The sequence below is a fragment of the Gobio gobio genome (genome assembly GCF_949357685.1).
Source record: "Gobio gobio genome assembly, chromosome: 15".
NCBI classification, from domain to species: Eukaryota; Metazoa; Chordata; class Actinopteri; order Cypriniformes; family Gobionidae; genus Gobio; species Gobio gobio.
In genome coordinates this window covers 41,027,257-41,045,885 of record NC_137108.1, presented here as the reverse complement: position 1 = coordinate 41,045,885, position 18,629 = coordinate 41,027,257, and the positions used below count along the sequence as shown (strand labels likewise).

General features: G+C 39.7%; 1 protein-coding gene across 1 annotated transcript; it reads left to right on the top strand.

Moving 5' to 3' along the window:
* The first annotated feature begins 2,589 nt into the window (after window positions 1-2,589).
* hjv (hemojuvelin BMP co-receptor) lies at window positions 2,590-18,629 on the top strand. Its single transcript, XM_079837793.1, has 5 exons — window positions 2,590-2,716; window positions 7,088-7,182; window positions 7,435-7,596; window positions 9,879-10,384; window positions 17,210-18,629. Exons 3-5 carry the CDS (start codon window positions 7,494-7,496, stop codon window positions 17,825-17,827), a joined length of 1,227 nt encoding a protein of 408 aa, XP_079693919.1. The 5' UTR covers window positions 2,590-2,716; window positions 7,088-7,182; window positions 7,435-7,493; the 3' UTR covers window positions 17,828-18,629.

Sequence of the window (18,629 nt, the reverse complement as noted above, 5' to 3'; positions counted from 1 at the left end):
CATGTAAATCCTTTACGATAATAATAAAATGATCACGTGATATTAAAATTGTTGCAGATTTGGAATACGTTTAATGTTCTGGTTGAGTGTATTATTCGCCATTAGTTATTTTAATACAATGGCAGCCCAAATATTTGAGTATTATAAGTAAGTTTAATATACATTTAATTTGTTTTCTTTTTGCTTGTTAGGTTTAACAGCGCGAAAGCGAAATCGTTCCAAGTATTCCTGGCGTGCGCGTGCTGCTGGTTGAGAATCACTGTTGCTTAGTAACGGGGTAATCTGTTGACCAGCGAATAGTCCAGTAGACAAAAATGTACAACACAAAAGAAAATCGTTATGTTTATAAAGAAAAGTTGTCTAAGTTAAAAAGTTGGATAACGCACTTAACTAAATATACTCAACAAATAATAATCATGAAATGGAAAGTTTTCTCATGACCCCACAAGGAGTTTATTACTCACCTAAATATTCACAACGCTCCTCAAACGCTGTATTAAAATCACATCTCTGTAACGGACGTCGCAGTTTGTGAAGTTTTTCTTCACAAAATATTTGTGTATAGCTAGGTTTCATGCTTTTGGCGCGTCTGCAGCTCGGTGGTTCTGGTTTTGCCCAAAATGTGAGGGGCACAAAAGGACCTACGGCCCCGCAGCGCCCCGCCTCCATCCATCCAGCCAACAAAGAGCCTGAGACTCACTGATGCATGCACGCACACTGCAGACAACAGAGCAGATCACACACAGTCCCAGATCACACTCCAGTATAGGCTTCATACATCAGTGTGTGTAGTAGTCTATACACTGACAAAATACAATTGTTTTAAAGTTGAACTTTGTTTTAAAGTTTTGAAATATCGCCATGTATTTCAGTGTTTACAGTATTACAAGCACAAATTCGTGTGGTTTGCATCAAACTCGCTCTATTCGCGCACGTTCATTTCTCGCTGGTCAACACCGCCACCTGCCGGATGCGCCTGAACTGCAGCGCTGAACTTTCATTTCTATTCATGTAAACATGTTATATCTGTAGCAACTCATAATGTAAGTTGGTTTTTCTCAAGTTTACTTTTCTCAAAACGTAATAACATCTTGAGCTCATAATGTAATAACAATTTTTACATTATGAGAAATGTATTAGCCGCAGCATAGCTGCCCACTGCTCCGTGTGTGTGTGTGTGTGTGTGTGTGTGTGTGTGTGTGTGTGTGTGTGTGTGTGTGTGTGTGTGTGTGTGTGTGTGTGTGTGTGTGTGTGTGTGTTCACTACTGTGTGTGTGCACTTGGATGGGTTAAATGCAGAGCACAAATTCCAAGTATGGGTCACCACACGTCACTTCACTTTCACTTTCATTACATTAAAGTACATTTAAAAAAAAAAAAAAATTCTAAATCCAGTCTTAAACTACCTGCGAAATGCAAACAGATTTAAAAATTCACGCTATTATTATTATTATTATTAGCTATTATTATTATTATTATTATTATTATTGTTGTTGTTGTTGTTGTTATTATTAAACAAAGCATTGGTATTCCTTTCCAGTAGGCCTACATTAAAAATCTAAATCCAGTCTTAATAAAATCCACCAGATTACTACTACTATTAGTAGTAATAGTTTAAAGGTGCAAAAGTTCTGGTTTTATTTATTTATCTGGATTTAGATTTTTAAAATGTACTGTACAAGAATACTAAGCATATAATTTATATTTTTAATAAACATATAATATATAATAATAATAATAATAATAATAATTGCATGAATATTGAAATGTTGCATTTCGCAGATAGTTTAAGACTGGATTTAGATTTTTAAAAATGTACTTTAATGGAATACTAATATTTTAAATATTATAATGAGTTTATAATGTAATAATTTTCTCATGATGTCAAAATTATTACATTATGAGCTCAAGATTTTATTACATTTTGAGAAAAGTATTACATTATGTACATTTTATAATAATAATAATGTAATACTTATTGTGCAGTTATTACATTATGAGTTGCTACAATATCTAATACGTGCAAATTGAGCGACTCTTTGAGACGCCCTGGAGTTAAAATGCCCGCTAAATGAGTTCAAAGATGGGCAAACACATCCTCAAACACGCGCAGTTAACAACAAACAGAGAAATCTCACAAACACACACACTTCCGTTACACACTTTGCCTTTTAGATGTTCATCAAGCCACAATTTTGTATCTTTTAAACATTTTTTAAAACATTTTTTAAGACTGCTGGCAGCTCCCCACCTGTAATTTTAGGACATAATTAATTATTTATCATAACAACCTTAATGCTTATGGTTAAGATTCCTTAAAATACAGCAGAATTTTTTTTGGTAAATGTATTTTATTACTTTTGTTATTTTGAGTAATTTATATAGGCTAGCTAGTAGCTTGCATACCATTGTTAGTCAAAAAACATATAGGCCTACCAGTTTTGTTAACTTTACTAAATTGTAGTCGAAACGTAATAAAAGTGTAACCTATATAGAAAGATAAATATTTGTGTGTTGACGAACAGCTCAGAGAGAGATTGGAGCAGTTCTCCGTCAGCTGGTGCGCGTGTGGCAGGTGCGCGCGGCGGGTGAGACTTGTGCGGGACGGTGACGCGGGGGTCACGCAGCACATGAGTCCGTCACATGAGCGCGTCGGTGTCAGAAGTGACGGGGAAAGATCTCAGCGTCGGTCCTCAGGAGAGAGTCCCTCTGATTCTGTGAGTTTATCTCTGTTATATTTGATATGCATGGATAGTTAATAATTAGCAATACAAGTCATGTACATATAAGTCACACTTAAAAGAATGGCTATGTTTATGCATTTAACCAAACTATTAATCAGCTTAAAAGTACTGTTTTTTAGGGGTGGGGGAGATTTTTTTTTTAATTTTTGGAAGTATACTCTTGAAAATAAAAGGTCCCAAAGAGGAGTTTACGCAGTGATGCCATAGAAGAACCATTTTTGGTTCCAGAACGTTTCAGTGAACAGTTCATAAAAGAGCCATGTTTTCCTCATCCTTTTGTGGAATGGACGTTAAAGGTTCTTCATGGAACCATCAATGCCACTAAAGAACCTTTACTTAAGACTTTGGAGTATGTAAATTATATAAAAATACCATAGTATTACTATCTGATACATCACTGTACCATAGTATTGCTACAGCACTTTTTATGTCCACAATAAAGTATAGCAGAACCATACAGTAAGTGTATGTTCTTATATATTTAGGCCTATTCAATCATTTATCTTAGCATTTATCTTAGTTTTTAAATAAGCAGTAAAATGATTTATTACACACAAACAGAGTAATGCACATGTGCACGCCGTGCCACAGACAGTCAAACCTCCAGTCATGTCTAACAGGAGCTGAATCACAGGACTCTGTGTTCTGTGTCTGAGACCGAAAGAGAAGCAGCTGTTTAGAGGAGGATCCTGTGTCCTGAAATGCTTGGTAGCCGTTTGGAGTGGAAATGAGCTTTCTTTAAAAGTGCTGGCACACCAGATTCTGCCAGTTTCTACATGCAATGGCACTATAGGGAAAGAGGGAATGATTCTGAAGTGTTCGGCTGAAATTAGACTGCAGAAGGAAACGGAGAGCTGTTGAGTTTCTGCTGTCTGTCTCACACCTGCTTCTGGGCTGCAGAGCTTTCAGCCCTGTCTATTTCCACCGGGGCAGGTGCTGGAGGGGCAGGCCGGTGTGGTGGGGTATATTTAGACCCCCCTATTTCTGCCCTGCAACTCCCGTAACTGCCCCTCCCGCCACCAGCCGTCCCAGCAGCTAGAATAAATATCAGCTGTCAGTGTCGGGGAAGAATCTCTGCTGGCATGGAGGTGGAAATGTGTCAGAATTGCATGCATTTCAAATGAGGATTTAATGAGATTTGAGATATTTGTCATGTGCTGCAAATGGTCACCGGGTTTGTTCTGTTTAAACTTAAATGATTCAACTCTGTTTTGACAGATTGTTCAAATCAGAGCTGTTGGTCAAGTGCAAATACACAGATAGGACTGGAGTTTACTCCCGCATTCCCCCACTGTTTGTTTTTGAGTCTTAGTAAATAACACATCAGTGGTAAGAGTCCAAACTGCGAAATATCTCTCAGTACTGAGAGCAATGCTGATACACATGCACTGTAAACCCGAACAAATTGGCAAAACCCAAAATAATTGAGGTTATCAGAAATGTACAGTTTAATTAAGCAGAACTCACAGATTTTTATTTTGCAATCATACATTTTAATTGCTCTGAACTTGAACAATTTGAGTAAGCTGATTCATAACTTAAAAATATAATGTAATCTCACATTTTAGTGGTGGAAACTAGCTTTAACTTGCTAATTCAATAAATGCCACCTTGCTAATTGGTTACACAATGCTTTGAATGCATTAGAATAGCATAGCACTTGCTGAGGACAGCAATATAATACATTTAACATATTTCTGTTCTCAAACTCTGTTCTCTAAACTCATGCTCCACTCGTCCACTACAAAAAAAACCCCAACATAACAGAAACTCTTTTAAACTAGCACACTGTGCGATTTATGATTGTTTCTTGTCAGACTGTACGAACATGATCCCCGCTGTAAGCCATGTCACACTGTAGCCTAAGATCTAAGTTGTCATTAATGTCAGACTGTATAGTCAAGGTGCGTTAAAAACGGACGCACTCAAGAAAACTGGTCCGGAGTTTTATATCATCAATCAATGACGCGTTCGGTGACAGAGAGCTGCATTACAAGCGGGATTGAAATGGTGGCTATACAAAGAAATCTCTAGCGCTCATTTTGGTCATGGTTTGTCTTGAAAAACGAAGACAATTTGACGGTCGTCTTAAGCCGGGTGCACACTGTGCGATTTTGGCCAAGATTTGGCAGTCTGAGACAAATTTTGCTAATCCGATTCCTCTGATCCTAGGCTAAAATCTGAAGTCTTTGATTGTTAGTTTGACATGTTCACCGACAGCCGATTAATGACCGCTGCGATCAAATTTGACCTCAGTCGAAATTCTGGCAGTGTCAGAAGATTTGGCGCACAATCCTGCAGTGTGACTTCTCCTACGACGAACGTCAAATTATCTTTGTTTATCACAACCATGATCAAAATGAGTGCTGGAGATTTCTTTGTAGCCACCATTTCAATCCCGCATGTATGCAGCTTACTGTCACCGAACGCGTCATTGATTGATGATATAAAACTCCGGACAAGTTTTCTTGCGTGCGTCCATTTTTATTGCGCCTTGACTATCGTACAGTCTGACATTAATGAAAAATGATCTTACTGTGTGACATGGCTTACAGCGGGGATCATGTTGGTACAGTCTGACCAGGAACAATCTTAAAGGACTATTATAAATCGCCCAGTGTGCACCTGGCTTTAGGAGAAGTCACTCTGACTTCCGGTAACATTTTATCACAACGGTCATTAATCGGCTGTCAGTGAACATGTCAAACTAATGATCAAAGACTTCAGATTTTAGCCTAGGATCAGGGGAATCGGATTAGCAAAATTTGTCTCAGACTGCCAAATCTTGGCCAAAATCGCACAGGCTTTTTTTTTTTTTTTTGCACCTGGCTTTAACGTTAATCTTGCACACACACAAAAAAAACATAATATAACACTTAATTTTGGCATTTACTGTCCCTTTTGAGTGTCATGGCAAAGCATGCTGGGAAACATACATCCAAGCCCAGTTTTGGTTAAATTTAAGTTAGTCTAAATTAAAAGAAACAAGTCAATAAAACTTAAAACAATGAAAAAGTTCAGATTACTTAAAATTTGCTATGTTTGAACTAATTTGTTTAATTTGAGTTGGCTGTACTCAGACCAATTCATTATTTTGAACGTTAGGGTTTACAGTGTGAAACTCTTTGTATGACAGTTAATTTCAACTGATCTGTTATTTACACTCTAAATAAAAACGGTTCTAAATATCACAAAAACTGGATCATTGGCTTGTAATCATAGGGGAACCACTTTAAGTGCCAAATAGCACCTATAGCAAGGGGCTATAACCTTTGTCAAATTATTCTATGTAGAACCATAAGAGGTACACTTTAAAATAAATGGTGCTATATGGCACTAAAAGTGGTTCTTGGCTTGTAATCATACGGGAACAAATTTTGGTGCTATATAGCACCATATCTTTAAAGGTGCTCAGCAGCTTTGTCAAATGGTGCTATGTAGAAATACTATATCGCATTTTATTTCTTCATCATGCTAAACAGCACCAACAGTGGTTCTTTGGCTTGTAAAGAACCTTTAAAGGTTCTTTGTACGGCAGTGGTGCTATATAGCACCTTAACCACCCCAAATAACCACTGAAGAACCATTCAGGGGCTTAACAGGTTCAGCACCTCGGTCATCCCAAAGAACCGCTGAAGAACCAAGATTTGGTCCTATACAGCACTTAAAGTGGTTCCCCTATTATTACGAGCCAAATAACCACTTTTAGTACTGTATAGCACTACAGCCAATCACCATCTTTCTCTCATCCTCCAATTGTATTCATCCTTCCACATAATTTAAACTGACAAGCGCTCAGTGTCCAAACTGTCTTGTTGCATCCCACCACCACCCCATTGTCCTCCTTAGATTTTACATATGATACTCCACTCTCATGTTTGCTATGAATGAGAATTTCCAACAATGGCAAAAGCTGTTTTGAATCACTTTTATGCTTTTCTGAGGTCAAAAAGTCTCATGTGGGGGCCCTGGAATATTTCCTTATAGGGCGGCCTTTGGGGCAAAAAGGTTGAGAACCATGTTATCTACAGGAAATTCACTGTATTTTAATGTTGTTTTAATTATTTCCCCAACTAAACTAAGAGACTAAGAGAGAGTTAGAGAACCTTTAAAGAACTATACAGGGACTATATAGCACCTCAAAGAACTGCTGAAGAAACCATTTTTTTCTGTGTGTATGTATGCAAACTTTATTACTTTATTTAGTTCAAAATGTCAAGTTTCATGGGTGAGCTGGTCTTGTCTCACTCCGTGTTTCAGTGACCGCATGAAAGAGTTTACATGTACACAACAGTTTGAATGCATGGCAGTTATCATATACTTCATACTTCTTTCTCTCCCAAGGCTGTACAACATAATCATGACATTATCAGTCTCTTGATGGGTCTCAGGAATTGATCAGATGAATTATCTCATAATTGATCAGATGAACTTTTGAGGTAAGACACTATAGAACAATGTAATTTTATTATGCCTATTAGATGAATGGTCTTGTATTTAGAACACAGATTAAACACATATCAGTAAGCATAAAAATTAAAAATAATAATGATTTTATACTGCAAAGATGCATTCAGTAGATCAAAAGTAACAATAAAGACATTTTTTTATGTTACAAAAGATTTCTCTTTCAAATAAATGCTGTTCTTTTGAACTTTCTACTCATCACCCCGTGTGGTTGTTTCATATAGTGCGCTTCAGCACCTGTGTAGACACCTGTGAGCAGGCCGTCCTGCCTGTGTCTGTATGGATGGAAATGGCAGCATCAGCTGTCCGTGGGAATCATTCACACACAACATGGAAACACATTGTGATCATTGTTACAACGGTCCTGCTTTTTAGTACTCCGTCAGGTACAAGTATTCCAGTTCTATTTCAATTTTAAAAAATGTTGAGTTAACAATAACAATACTACAAAACATTTATTTACATGCCACATATTTTAGTTCAGAAATATGATGGCATAAATGCCCCGAAACGTACCTGTGCTCTGGTTCTTAGTTAGTAAACTGTGCCTTAAAGGTAGGGTAGGTAGGATTTGATTAAAAAACTTTTTTTCCAAATTTGTTTAAACTTTCTATATATATCAATACATAATTAAAATGTAAGTACTCAGAAAAAGAAAGCATAAAAATTGAGTGTCTGTAGACCTCTCACGACTGTTTTAAATACAGCTCATTATTTCCATTCACTCCACCTTCTCCCTTCTGGGTTCTTTCCAAAGCCACGCCCCCAAAACACATGAACGCGCTACGCCCACCCATAGACCGTAAAAAAATATGGACGACGCGACTTCATTGACTTCCGCTGACCAAAGTTGAAGCTTTCATAGGCCCGCACACGGCGCTGACATCTTGGGACCGAGTCTGCGCAGTAGCGATCTCGGGACCGGAGTTGCGCATTAGAGAACAGGAAGTAGAGGCGCGATTATCAAAAGCCCGCCCACACTCTCGCAGATGCAGAACAATTAATTATGTTGGTGTGAAATAAACAGTTATGGAAGTGTAGAAATTAAAGCTAAAGCTCCAATCTCCTCCCAAAAATCCAGAAAAAAGTCCGTTAGTGCCTCAGTGACAAGTTCACTCAGAGAAGCCGTCAATCTCAGCTGTCAATCATGACGTCACACCCCCCGTTTTTATAGCATCAAATAACTCACTAAAACTAAACTTATTTAAAAAACGAACACTTGAAATGAAATTATTGTAATAAAAACTGCCTAAAATGACAGAAACCATCTTTAGGAAACAATTATTTGAAGTGTAATTAAATTGTTTAGTGTGTCTCGCACCCATTCAAATACATGGAGAGGCGGGGTTTAGGAGCTATACTGGGACCGGCCACCGGGGGGCGATCGAGGCGCGAAAGCTTCAATTTCTGACTGGAGCACTACAGGCTTGCGCCCACCGCTCAGCTCAGCTGAAAGGCGCATTATTTACCTGAGGCGAGCGGAGAAGAAGTGCATGTAGTGACATCAGAATTCACATGTAATAAAAAATCTAATTTTATCATTATGAATATAAACAAATAAGATGTCTTTTAGTACTGACTATCAAGCTAGAATAACGATACTGGTAAAGTTTAAAATACACACACAACACAGTGTCTACGACTCACACAGATACAAGATAAAAACATCAACATAAACATTGGTAGAGTATATAAAAAACAAACCAAGGGCCGAAATAAACGTGCAGGTAAAGTTCCCGGTGAACATGGTAAAAGAGTTTAGACAGAGGGTAGTAGCTAAAGCTAACTCAGTTCTAAAAAAAGTTCCTGGATGCGGTGTACTAGCTTTTACACATGCATTTTGTTATCTAAAGTTACATTTTGCGAAATTCAACACGACAGCGATCAAATTGAGTTAGGCATATTGAGTATTTATCATCTCTACTAATGGCTCGCTAAGTGTATAACATTGTAACTTTATGCTAAGTAATGTTATGTTAGCTATATTAGGCAGCTACGTGTGCTAGTGAGACATGCTTCATGAAAACATAAACCAAAAAAATGTATTAATGAAAGATTACCTGTCCAGCAGAAATACAGCCTCTTGAACTCCTCAAATCAAACGGGTGCGCCAGGGTTGCCAGGTTTTCACAACAAAATCCCAATCGACCGTTTCTTCGCGTTTGGGTGGTAAAATATGTGTCTTTTTGGTAGGGCTGCCTGCTAAAATTCGCAAATCCCGGGGCAAAATATCACATAATTGGGGTCGCTTCAACCCGCGGACATGAAAAACAGCCCGCAGCAACAGTGTTTGAAGTAGCCCGACTTGGCAACACTGGGGCGCGCGCATGTTGGCAGATCCTGTAGCAAAAGGGGTGGTAGCCATGGTAGCAAGAGAGAGTGATAGTCGCCCAAGCCAATCACTTGTTTCGGCCCGAATGAAAATAATGAGCGGTGTTTATTGCAGATTAAAAAGTCTAGAGTCACTCGATTTTTATACTCTCTTTTTCAGAGTACTTAAATTTTAATTATGTATTGACATATACAGAAAGTTTAAACAAATTTGGACTAAAGTGTTTTAGATCATTCTTACCTACCCCACCTTTAATTTGGAGTCTGACTTTCATATCGAAATATAACCACTTTTATCATCGAGAGGAAATAATGCATTTGTTGTTTTTACCTACAGTGTGTGCACAGTGTCGAATCTTGCGATGCAACTCAGATTTCGTGGCTGCGACTCTGGAGATGGGCGTTATTGGAGGTGGGGGCAAGGAGGGTGCTAATGCCGGCTACTGCAGCGCCCTGCGATCCTACGCGTTCTGCACTCAGCGGACGGCCCGAGCGTGCCGTGGAGACCTGGCGTACCACTCTGCCGTGCAGGGAATCGAGGACCTGCTCATCCAACACCGCTGCCCCAAAACAGGCCCCACGGCTCAGCCGCGGCTCTTTCCCCATACCCCTATGTCAGGGGACGGATGCTTCTATGAGAAGGGGTTTATGCAGAGGGAGGGCCGGGCCCCTGAGTACCTGCACTGCGGGGTGTTTGGGGACCCTCATATCCGCACCTTTAATGACAAGTTCCAGACGTGTACAGTACAGGGCGCCTGGCCTCTCATAGACAACCAGTACCTGTACATCCAGGCCACCAGCACACCCACTAGAGGGAGCTCTTACACCACCATACTTACAGAGGTGTGGAAAAAAATATTTACATTTAACCTCTTCTATAACTCTCATATAATTATATAAAGTTACCCTGGAATTATTAATGTAATAAAATGTATTTTTATTGTAATGACTATTTCTCAGGAAGGAGTTGTATGTAGGCTAACTCATTATTTTAAATTGAAAACCTGATGTTTCCTCTAGACTAGAGGGCAAATTAGGCTACATTTCTGCTATTTGCAAAAAGGCCTGGACTAATCAGGAGCTCATATTGACTGCTCACATAAAGGCTGGAATACACTACATGACTTTTGCTTAGATTTTATCTTAAAGGGTTAAGGAAAATTCTCTCATTAATTACTCACCCTCATGTCGTTCCAAACCCATAAGACCTTCGTTCATCTTCGGAACACAGATTAAGATATTTTTGATGAAATCAGAGAGACCCCTCTGAACGCTCCATAGACAGCAATTTAATTAACATTTTCAAAGCCCAGAAAGGGAGTAAAGACATCGTTGAAATAGTCCATGTGACTCCAGTGGTTCAACCTTAATTTTATGAAGCGATGAGAATAGTTTTTTGAGCGCAAAAACAAACAAAAATAACTTTATGCAACAATTCTGTTCTAGCCTGTGTCAGTCTCCTATGCATTTTACGTTTCTGGGCCTTGAAAGTGCTAATTAAATAGCTGTCTATGGAGGGGTCAGAGAGCTCTCGGATTTCATCAAAAATATCTTAATTTGCGTTACGAAGATGAACCAAGGTCTTATGGGTTTGGAAGGCCATGAGGGTGAGTAATTAATGACATCATTTTCATTTTTGCGAGAACTATCCCTTTAACATCATGTCCTAACGAAACGGCAACCTCCCGCTGTCTCTCTTTGTCTTTGTTTCTTCAGTAGAACACAAATGAAGATTTTTAACTCCAACCGTTGCCGTCTGTCAGTCGTATAATGCATGTGAATGGGGTCTAATTCTATTAGAGTAAAAAAAACATGCACAGACAACTTTAAATTAAACCCTGCGGCTCGTGGCGACACGAAACGATCGGTGTCTGCGAGAAACCGAGCAGTATTTATGCTATTATTTCACCTCATATCAGACGAATGTCATCAGCTCTTCAGACCGCCATAACCTTCTGCGAATAAGGTCAAAATACCAGTGCGGTCATAGATATATACATAGATGCCTCATTAGTGCCTACGCGGATCGGTCGAATGAGGAATCTACGTATATATTTCTATGATCACGCTGGTATTTTGACCTTACTCACAGGAAGTTATGGTGGTCTGGAGAGCTGATGACATTCGTCTGATATGAGGTGAAATAATAGCATAAATACTGCTATCATTTCGTGTCTTAAGACATCAATGTGTCGCCACGAGCCGCAGGGTTTAATTTGAAGTTGTCTGTGCATGTTTTTTTACTCTAATAGAATTAGACCCCATTCACATGCATTATACGACTGACAGACGGCAACGGTTGGAGTTAAAAATCTTCATTTGTGTTCTACTGAAGAAACAAAGACACCTACATCTTGGATGCCCTGGGGGTAAGCGTTTTTGGGTGAACTATCCCTTTAAGCAATTCATCGACTGGCCGCTAGAGACAGGCTCCAAAAGGGAGTCAAATCTGCATCTCCCCCATGTTAAAATACCCAACTTTACAGCAGAAATAGTTTTTACAGCCTGTTTTTTTTGGTCTGTTGTTGTTCAGTTGCCCAGTCGTGCCCCGACTCTTTGCAACCCCATGAATTACAGCACGCCAGGCTTCCCTGTCTTCCACTATCTCCTTGAGTCTGCCCAATTTCATGTTCATTTCATTGATGATACTATCTACCCATCTCATCCTCTGCCTTCCCCTTCTCCTTCTGCCTTCAATCAATCCCAGCATCAGGGTCTTTTCTAATGAGGTGAAAATTCTCCTCATTCTCTTCTCAAAAGGTGGCCAAAGTATTTGAGCTTTAGCTTCAGTATCTGCCCTTCCAATGAACAGTCAGGGTTGATTTAATTTAGGACTGACTGATTTGATCTCCTTGCAGTCCAAGGGACTCTCAAGAGTCTTCTTCAACACCACAGTTCAAAAGCATCAATTCTTCGGCGCTCAGTCTTCCTTGTAATCCAGCTCTCTCAGCCATATGTTACTACTGGGAAAACCATAGCTTTGACCATACGAACCTTTGTCGGAAAGGTAATGTCTCTGCTTTTTTATATGTTATCTGGATTTGTCATAGCTTTTCTTCCAAGTAGTTAGCGTCTTCTAATTTCATGGCTATGTAGCCTGCAGTGATCTTGGAGCCCAAAAATCTGTGACGTATCTGAGGTTGTTGATATTTTTCCCAGCAATTTTAATTCCGGCTTGTGATTCATCCAGCCCGGCATTTCGCATGATGTACTCTGCGTATAAGTTAAATAAGTAGGAGGACAATATACAGCCTTGTCGTACTCCTTTTCCAAATTTAAACCAATTAGTTGTTTCATGTCCGGTGCTAACAGTTGCTTGCCAAAGATACTGGAGTGGGTTGCCATTTCCTTCTCTAGTGGATCATGTTTAGTCAGAAAGCTCCACTATGACCTGACCGTCTTGGGTGGCCCTGCATGGCATAGCTCATAGCTTCATTGAGATACACAAGCCCCTTCGCCAAGACAAGGCAGTTTTGGTCTATATAGACACCTTCATGACAACTGTGAGGGGGGTGACTTTTTTTATAACTCATCCTTTTAAATTAAAAAGTTCTGCATAATTAAGGGCGTGGCCACTTGAGTGACAGGTGGATTTCTATATGGTCAAGCTAAGTGGGCGTGGTTTAACGGCTGGTTCCGCCCACTTCAGGCTTCAAAATTGCAAAAACCTACGGGTGACGTCACGGACACTACATCCATATTTTTTTTCAGTCTATGGTCCTAACCAGTCACGACGTGGCAACACGTGATAAAAGGGATCATTTCCATATTCCGATTTTTTTGGACTAGCAACCAGCTGCAATGGTGACACGTGACGATTTTATTTTAGATACAGTTTATATTTCTGTCTCGTCACGGCTGGAAGAACAACATACAAAGTATGACAATCTCAGGAACTAAATAATGTTAAAGCGTCTAAAGTGAGTTTTAATATCATTTAAGCCCCGTTTCCACCGAAATTACCCGGAACAATATGTACCAGGAACTTTTTTCCCCCCAGACCTGCTGCTGTCTGCGTTTCCACTGCGGTCTAAAGTACCGTGAAGATTAGGCAAATTAGTCCGGTGATGTAGGATTGCGCGCCTGTGCTCCTCGCAGTCAGCAACAGACAATAATCATTTTTGCGCGACACTGTCTGCAACAATAACAAGTATGAAGGAGATTCAAGCAGCGCTGCTTTTGCTAGTTATGTATTGGTTTACTAAAGAGGTCATTAACAAAGCGGTGGAAAAGAGACACTGATACTAAAGCGTATTCTGAAAGACAACGTAGGTTATTATCAGCTATTACGGACATTGACCGTGAGATGGCTCAGACGAACGCGCGCCATCGGACAGAAAGAGCAAGACCGCAGAACGCAGAACGAACCTCGCAAAAGACTTTTAAAAATGCTGGTTGAAATAAAAAGCTGCGTGAGCTCAACCGATCAGCATGTTCAGCGCCCATGTCCCACCCCCGAAAGTTCCTGAACTTTGAAAAAGTACTACCTGGCGAGCAGGGCCGTTTGGAGGGGGGAAATATTTAACCGGAACTTCATTTAGACCCTGGTTCCTGCGGTCGAAACACACCGAGTACCACCCCAAAGTTCCTAGTTCCTGGGGAAAGGTCCTGCGGTGGAAACGCGGCTTTAGTGTGCTCTTTATAGCCATACTGAAAGCAACAATGAATAATTCACCTTAGATCGTGAAAACAAATGAAAGGAAACAAACGTTCAAACTGTGTGGACAATGTGGACAAACAAGTGTATTCTATGACGAGTTTTAATATGGTGTAATATTTGTACATTTTATTATGCACTTTACTTATCCATTTCGATGTGAGTGCAGTGCGCCTGCAGAGAGACTCCGCTCACACGATCTTCTGATTGGCTGTGATTTTTTATCGATTTTGTCGCGCTGCATCTGGTGTGGACAGACAAATTGCTTGTCGCTGGAATCTTATTGCAGTGGTCACTCAACACCAACTCGCCGATCAACAACTGTGAAACATACTGCGAAAACACTACACTGTGTCTACGCCTGATGCGAGCAAATAGAAGTCATTATAATCAGTGATTCTGTCTACACTGGATGCGGTGCGACACTAAATCATAGACAGTAAACTGATGTCCAATTATGTTTCTGATGTACTCCGAACGCTTGCGCAACTTCTGCCATGAAACAGTCACTTTGCCACATCCAATGTGGACAGCTTCTAGCCCGGTGCGACACGGTTAAGGGGCGGTCAAACTGCACTTTTCGTTACATTGACTTCCATTTAAATGTATTAAGTGCATTTTGCTGTGTTCCAAAGTTCAAGTTTGGTGACTCTGACCTGTGATTTCGCATCACGTGAAGATGTATGACCAGTAGAAAATTGATACATCACGACGTGACCTCTTTGCGAGTAGATTGCATATTTTGTACATTTTGAGTGTATTACTATTTATTATATGTTGAATACACGTTTATAAAAAAGACATTTCAGAGAGTGATGCTATTTCACAACCGTTGCAGTGTCCTGAGAAATTATATAGATATATTAGAACACAAAAATATTGGTAATTCGCATCTCATGCTCCTACTTTTAATTGGAATACATTGCATCTGGTCAGGTCAGTTGCATCCATCTGCAAAAGTTCAAATATTTATATGCAACCGACGCTTAAATGTTGGTCTTGATTCTAAAAAGTAGGCCTATTAGATAGTTTCAGCTTTCATTTAATATGATTTACTGGCTTTATGCTACCTTTGGGAGCACCAGTGTGCCTGGAAACAAAGGTGTGCATATAAAATAGCAAGCTGATGCAGGGAGCACTTTTAATAAAGAACCAGTGGATGTGCCAGTCTGTGAAAGATAGACACTTATAAAGTAGATTCGTTCTGCTTTATTTAAGCGTTATGGCTATAAAATAATCTGTACTTATTAGGGTTGCACTTTATTTTACAGTACATGCACTTATGTGTACTTACCTAAGAATGTACTGGGTAATATACTACATGGTTTATGGTTAGGTTTAGGGGTAGGTTCAGGGTTAGTAGTACCTAGTTATTGCAATTACTATAATAATAGTAATTTATTTAATTTGTTACATCTATATAGCGCTTTTTTGGGTACTCAAAGCACTTTACATATGGAAGGGGGAATATCCTCACCCACCACCAATGTGCAGCATCCACCTGGATGATGCGACGGCAGCCATATTGTGCCAGAACGCCCACCACACACCAGCTGATTGGTGGAGAGGAGACAGAGTGATAAAGCCAATCAGTATATGGGGATGATTAGGAGGCCATGATGGACAGAGGCAATGGGCAAATTTGGCCAGGATGCCGGGGTTACACCCCTACTCTTTTTCTGAAGGACATCCTGGGATTTTTAATGACCACAGAGAGTCAGTACCTCGGTTTAACGTCTCATCCAAAGGACGTTGCTTGTTACAGTATAGTGTCCCCATCACTATACTGGGGTGTTAGGACCCACACAGACCCCAGGGTGAGCACCCCCTGCTGGTCTCACTAACACCTCTACCAGCAGCAATCTAGTTTTTCCCAGGAGGTCTCGCATCCAGGTACTGACCAGGCTTAACCCTGCTTAGCTTCAGTGGGAAACCAGACTTGGGTTACAGGGTGATATGGCTGCTGGCATAATATAATATAATATTCTATAATAAGTATGTAGTATGTACATGGGAAACAAGACACGTAAAAAAGTGCTACCCTTATTAGATTACTAAGTACAAATGCAACAAATATTTTGCTTATTTTTATTAGGGCATTCTATAGAACCAGTTGAGAACTGATTATGCTGTGCAATTTAAAATACATAATTCTATCCAGTGGTTTGAATTTTAGTTTCAATCCTGGGCTTATTGTGTATCAGCTGATTCAGAGGACTCCTTCCCTAAACAGCATAGAAAAACTAAACAAACTGTTGGCCTTTTACATGCTGGTCACGCAATCTCTTGTTGTTTATGTTAGGGGTTCCAAAACTGGGGTTCGTGAGTTGATGAAAAGCTAATAATCATCAAAATAAAACCATTTTTAAATGTTTACCTTTATGAATTGTGAACATGCAAATGTGTTGATAAATTATTAAATATATTAAAATATCGTACAGTAAAAAATGGATGTCAAAAGGGGTTCCGCTGGGAAAAAGTCAGGCAATCCCTTGTCTAAGTGGGCGATTCCTAGCCAGAATAAGCTGCAATGTAAAGGGGATGCCATAAAAGAACCATTTTGTGTTCCCAAAAGAACACTTAAAAGTGGAAAGGTTCCATGAATGTTAAAGGCATGGAATCCCTTATGAAACCTTTATTTTTTAAGCTACATCTGTTAGAAGACTCCACTTTTTCAGTTACTCCTTAAACACAAACACTTTTCATTGCCATATAAAAGGATCCAGCATTACTTTTTTAACACCCAATCCTTTAATACAGTCTGTTCTTATTCCCTTACATGAGCCTGTCCAGCTGAGAGGGAGATAACAGATTTGTCTTCTTTCAGCACTGCTGTTCAGTGCTCTCAAACATACTGGATTGCGTTAATGATATTCTACAGCCCGACATCTAATGATGAATTGCTATGAATAATTAATAGGACATGCATAATGGGATATGTGCATGGGTTTAGAATCACTCCCGTTTTAATGTCCTGCAGCTGACATTTCTCGGGTCTGTTTCCTCATCAGATCACGGTTATCTTGAAGAACTGGCGTGAATGTGCAGAGCAGAAGATATATCAAGCAGCGCTGGATAACGTTCCCCCGGCGTTTGTGGATGGTTCCGTGACCAGCGGCGATCGCAGAGGGCACCAGAGCCTGCGCATTCACTCTCACGACCCTGGCCGACACGCTGAGATCTGGGCTACTCACATAGGGACGACGCTAGTGGTGCGTCAGGTCGGTCAGTCGCTGAGTCTGTCCGTCCGCTCCCCTCGTGCGATTGTGGAGTCCTATACACCTGAGCAGGACCTGCAGTTGTGTGTGTGGGGGTGTCCGGTCTCACAGCGCCTGGAGATGCCACACGCGCATCCGTCCACGCCTGCGTACTCGCACTGCTCCTCGCTGCTTCCGGTGCGGGATGTGTATTTCCAGGCTTGCTTGTTTGACTTACAGGTCACTGGGGACGTGAACTCCAGTGCATCGGCTGTGGCTGCTTTAGAGGACGCTCGTGCGATGATCTCTGACCCTGATAGGGTTCACCTGCTGACGGACAGGGCAGGTACAAACTCTCCGTCACTGCTGGTGGTGCTGGCCTTAAGCATCCTCACAGAGACCCTCAGACACACTATCTCTGGCCCAGTGTGACATCAAAAACACTGCACTAAAGCAGGCCTTGTGTGATATTTATAGAATATTTATACTATTGTTCAATGTTTACATCTCATTGGTCTGGAGGTTTGTGTATAGAGGCTGTCTGGAACGGCCTTGTTAAAAGTTATTTTATTGTGTTTGTTTCAGTGTTAAATGCACATGTGTGTTAATTATAAATGTAACATATTTGTGAACATTTTTAGCAGGATAAACTTGAATAAACTTTGCAAAAATGTAAATATAAATGATATTTGCTCATGCAGCTTGTGTATTTTTCTCAAATGTGGTTTAACTTTATGCAGGAGTGTATTTATAATAATAAAGAAAATATGTAAAATATTTCCACAGAGCATTAATTAAAGAATTTTTGGAAATTAATTTTTATGCTGAATTCAGTTTTGTTAACAGTGTTTTTTAGTAGTATTTTAGGGCTGCCAAAGGTAATGCATTACCTGAAATTATTTAAATATATTTTTAGTAATGTTAAATGTATTTTTAATGAAGGCAGGTTATTACTTTTATTATTATTATTCATTTGGAGTATGGAGACAAAAAATGAAAATAATACAAATAATAAATAAAGGAAAATTGTATTTGTTTTATCAAATCATTTTATTACTTTATTTATTTTCCCTTTATCACATTTATATTTTTGATTTCTGCAGGTTTGGGCCTCCTTATAGGAGACATGATCATATTTTTCAGTGTAGTTTTCAGTTTGTTAACAATAACACTGGACACATACCGTAGGAACATGCAGTTCATGGCAAATTGCAATAATCACTTTCTCAACGCT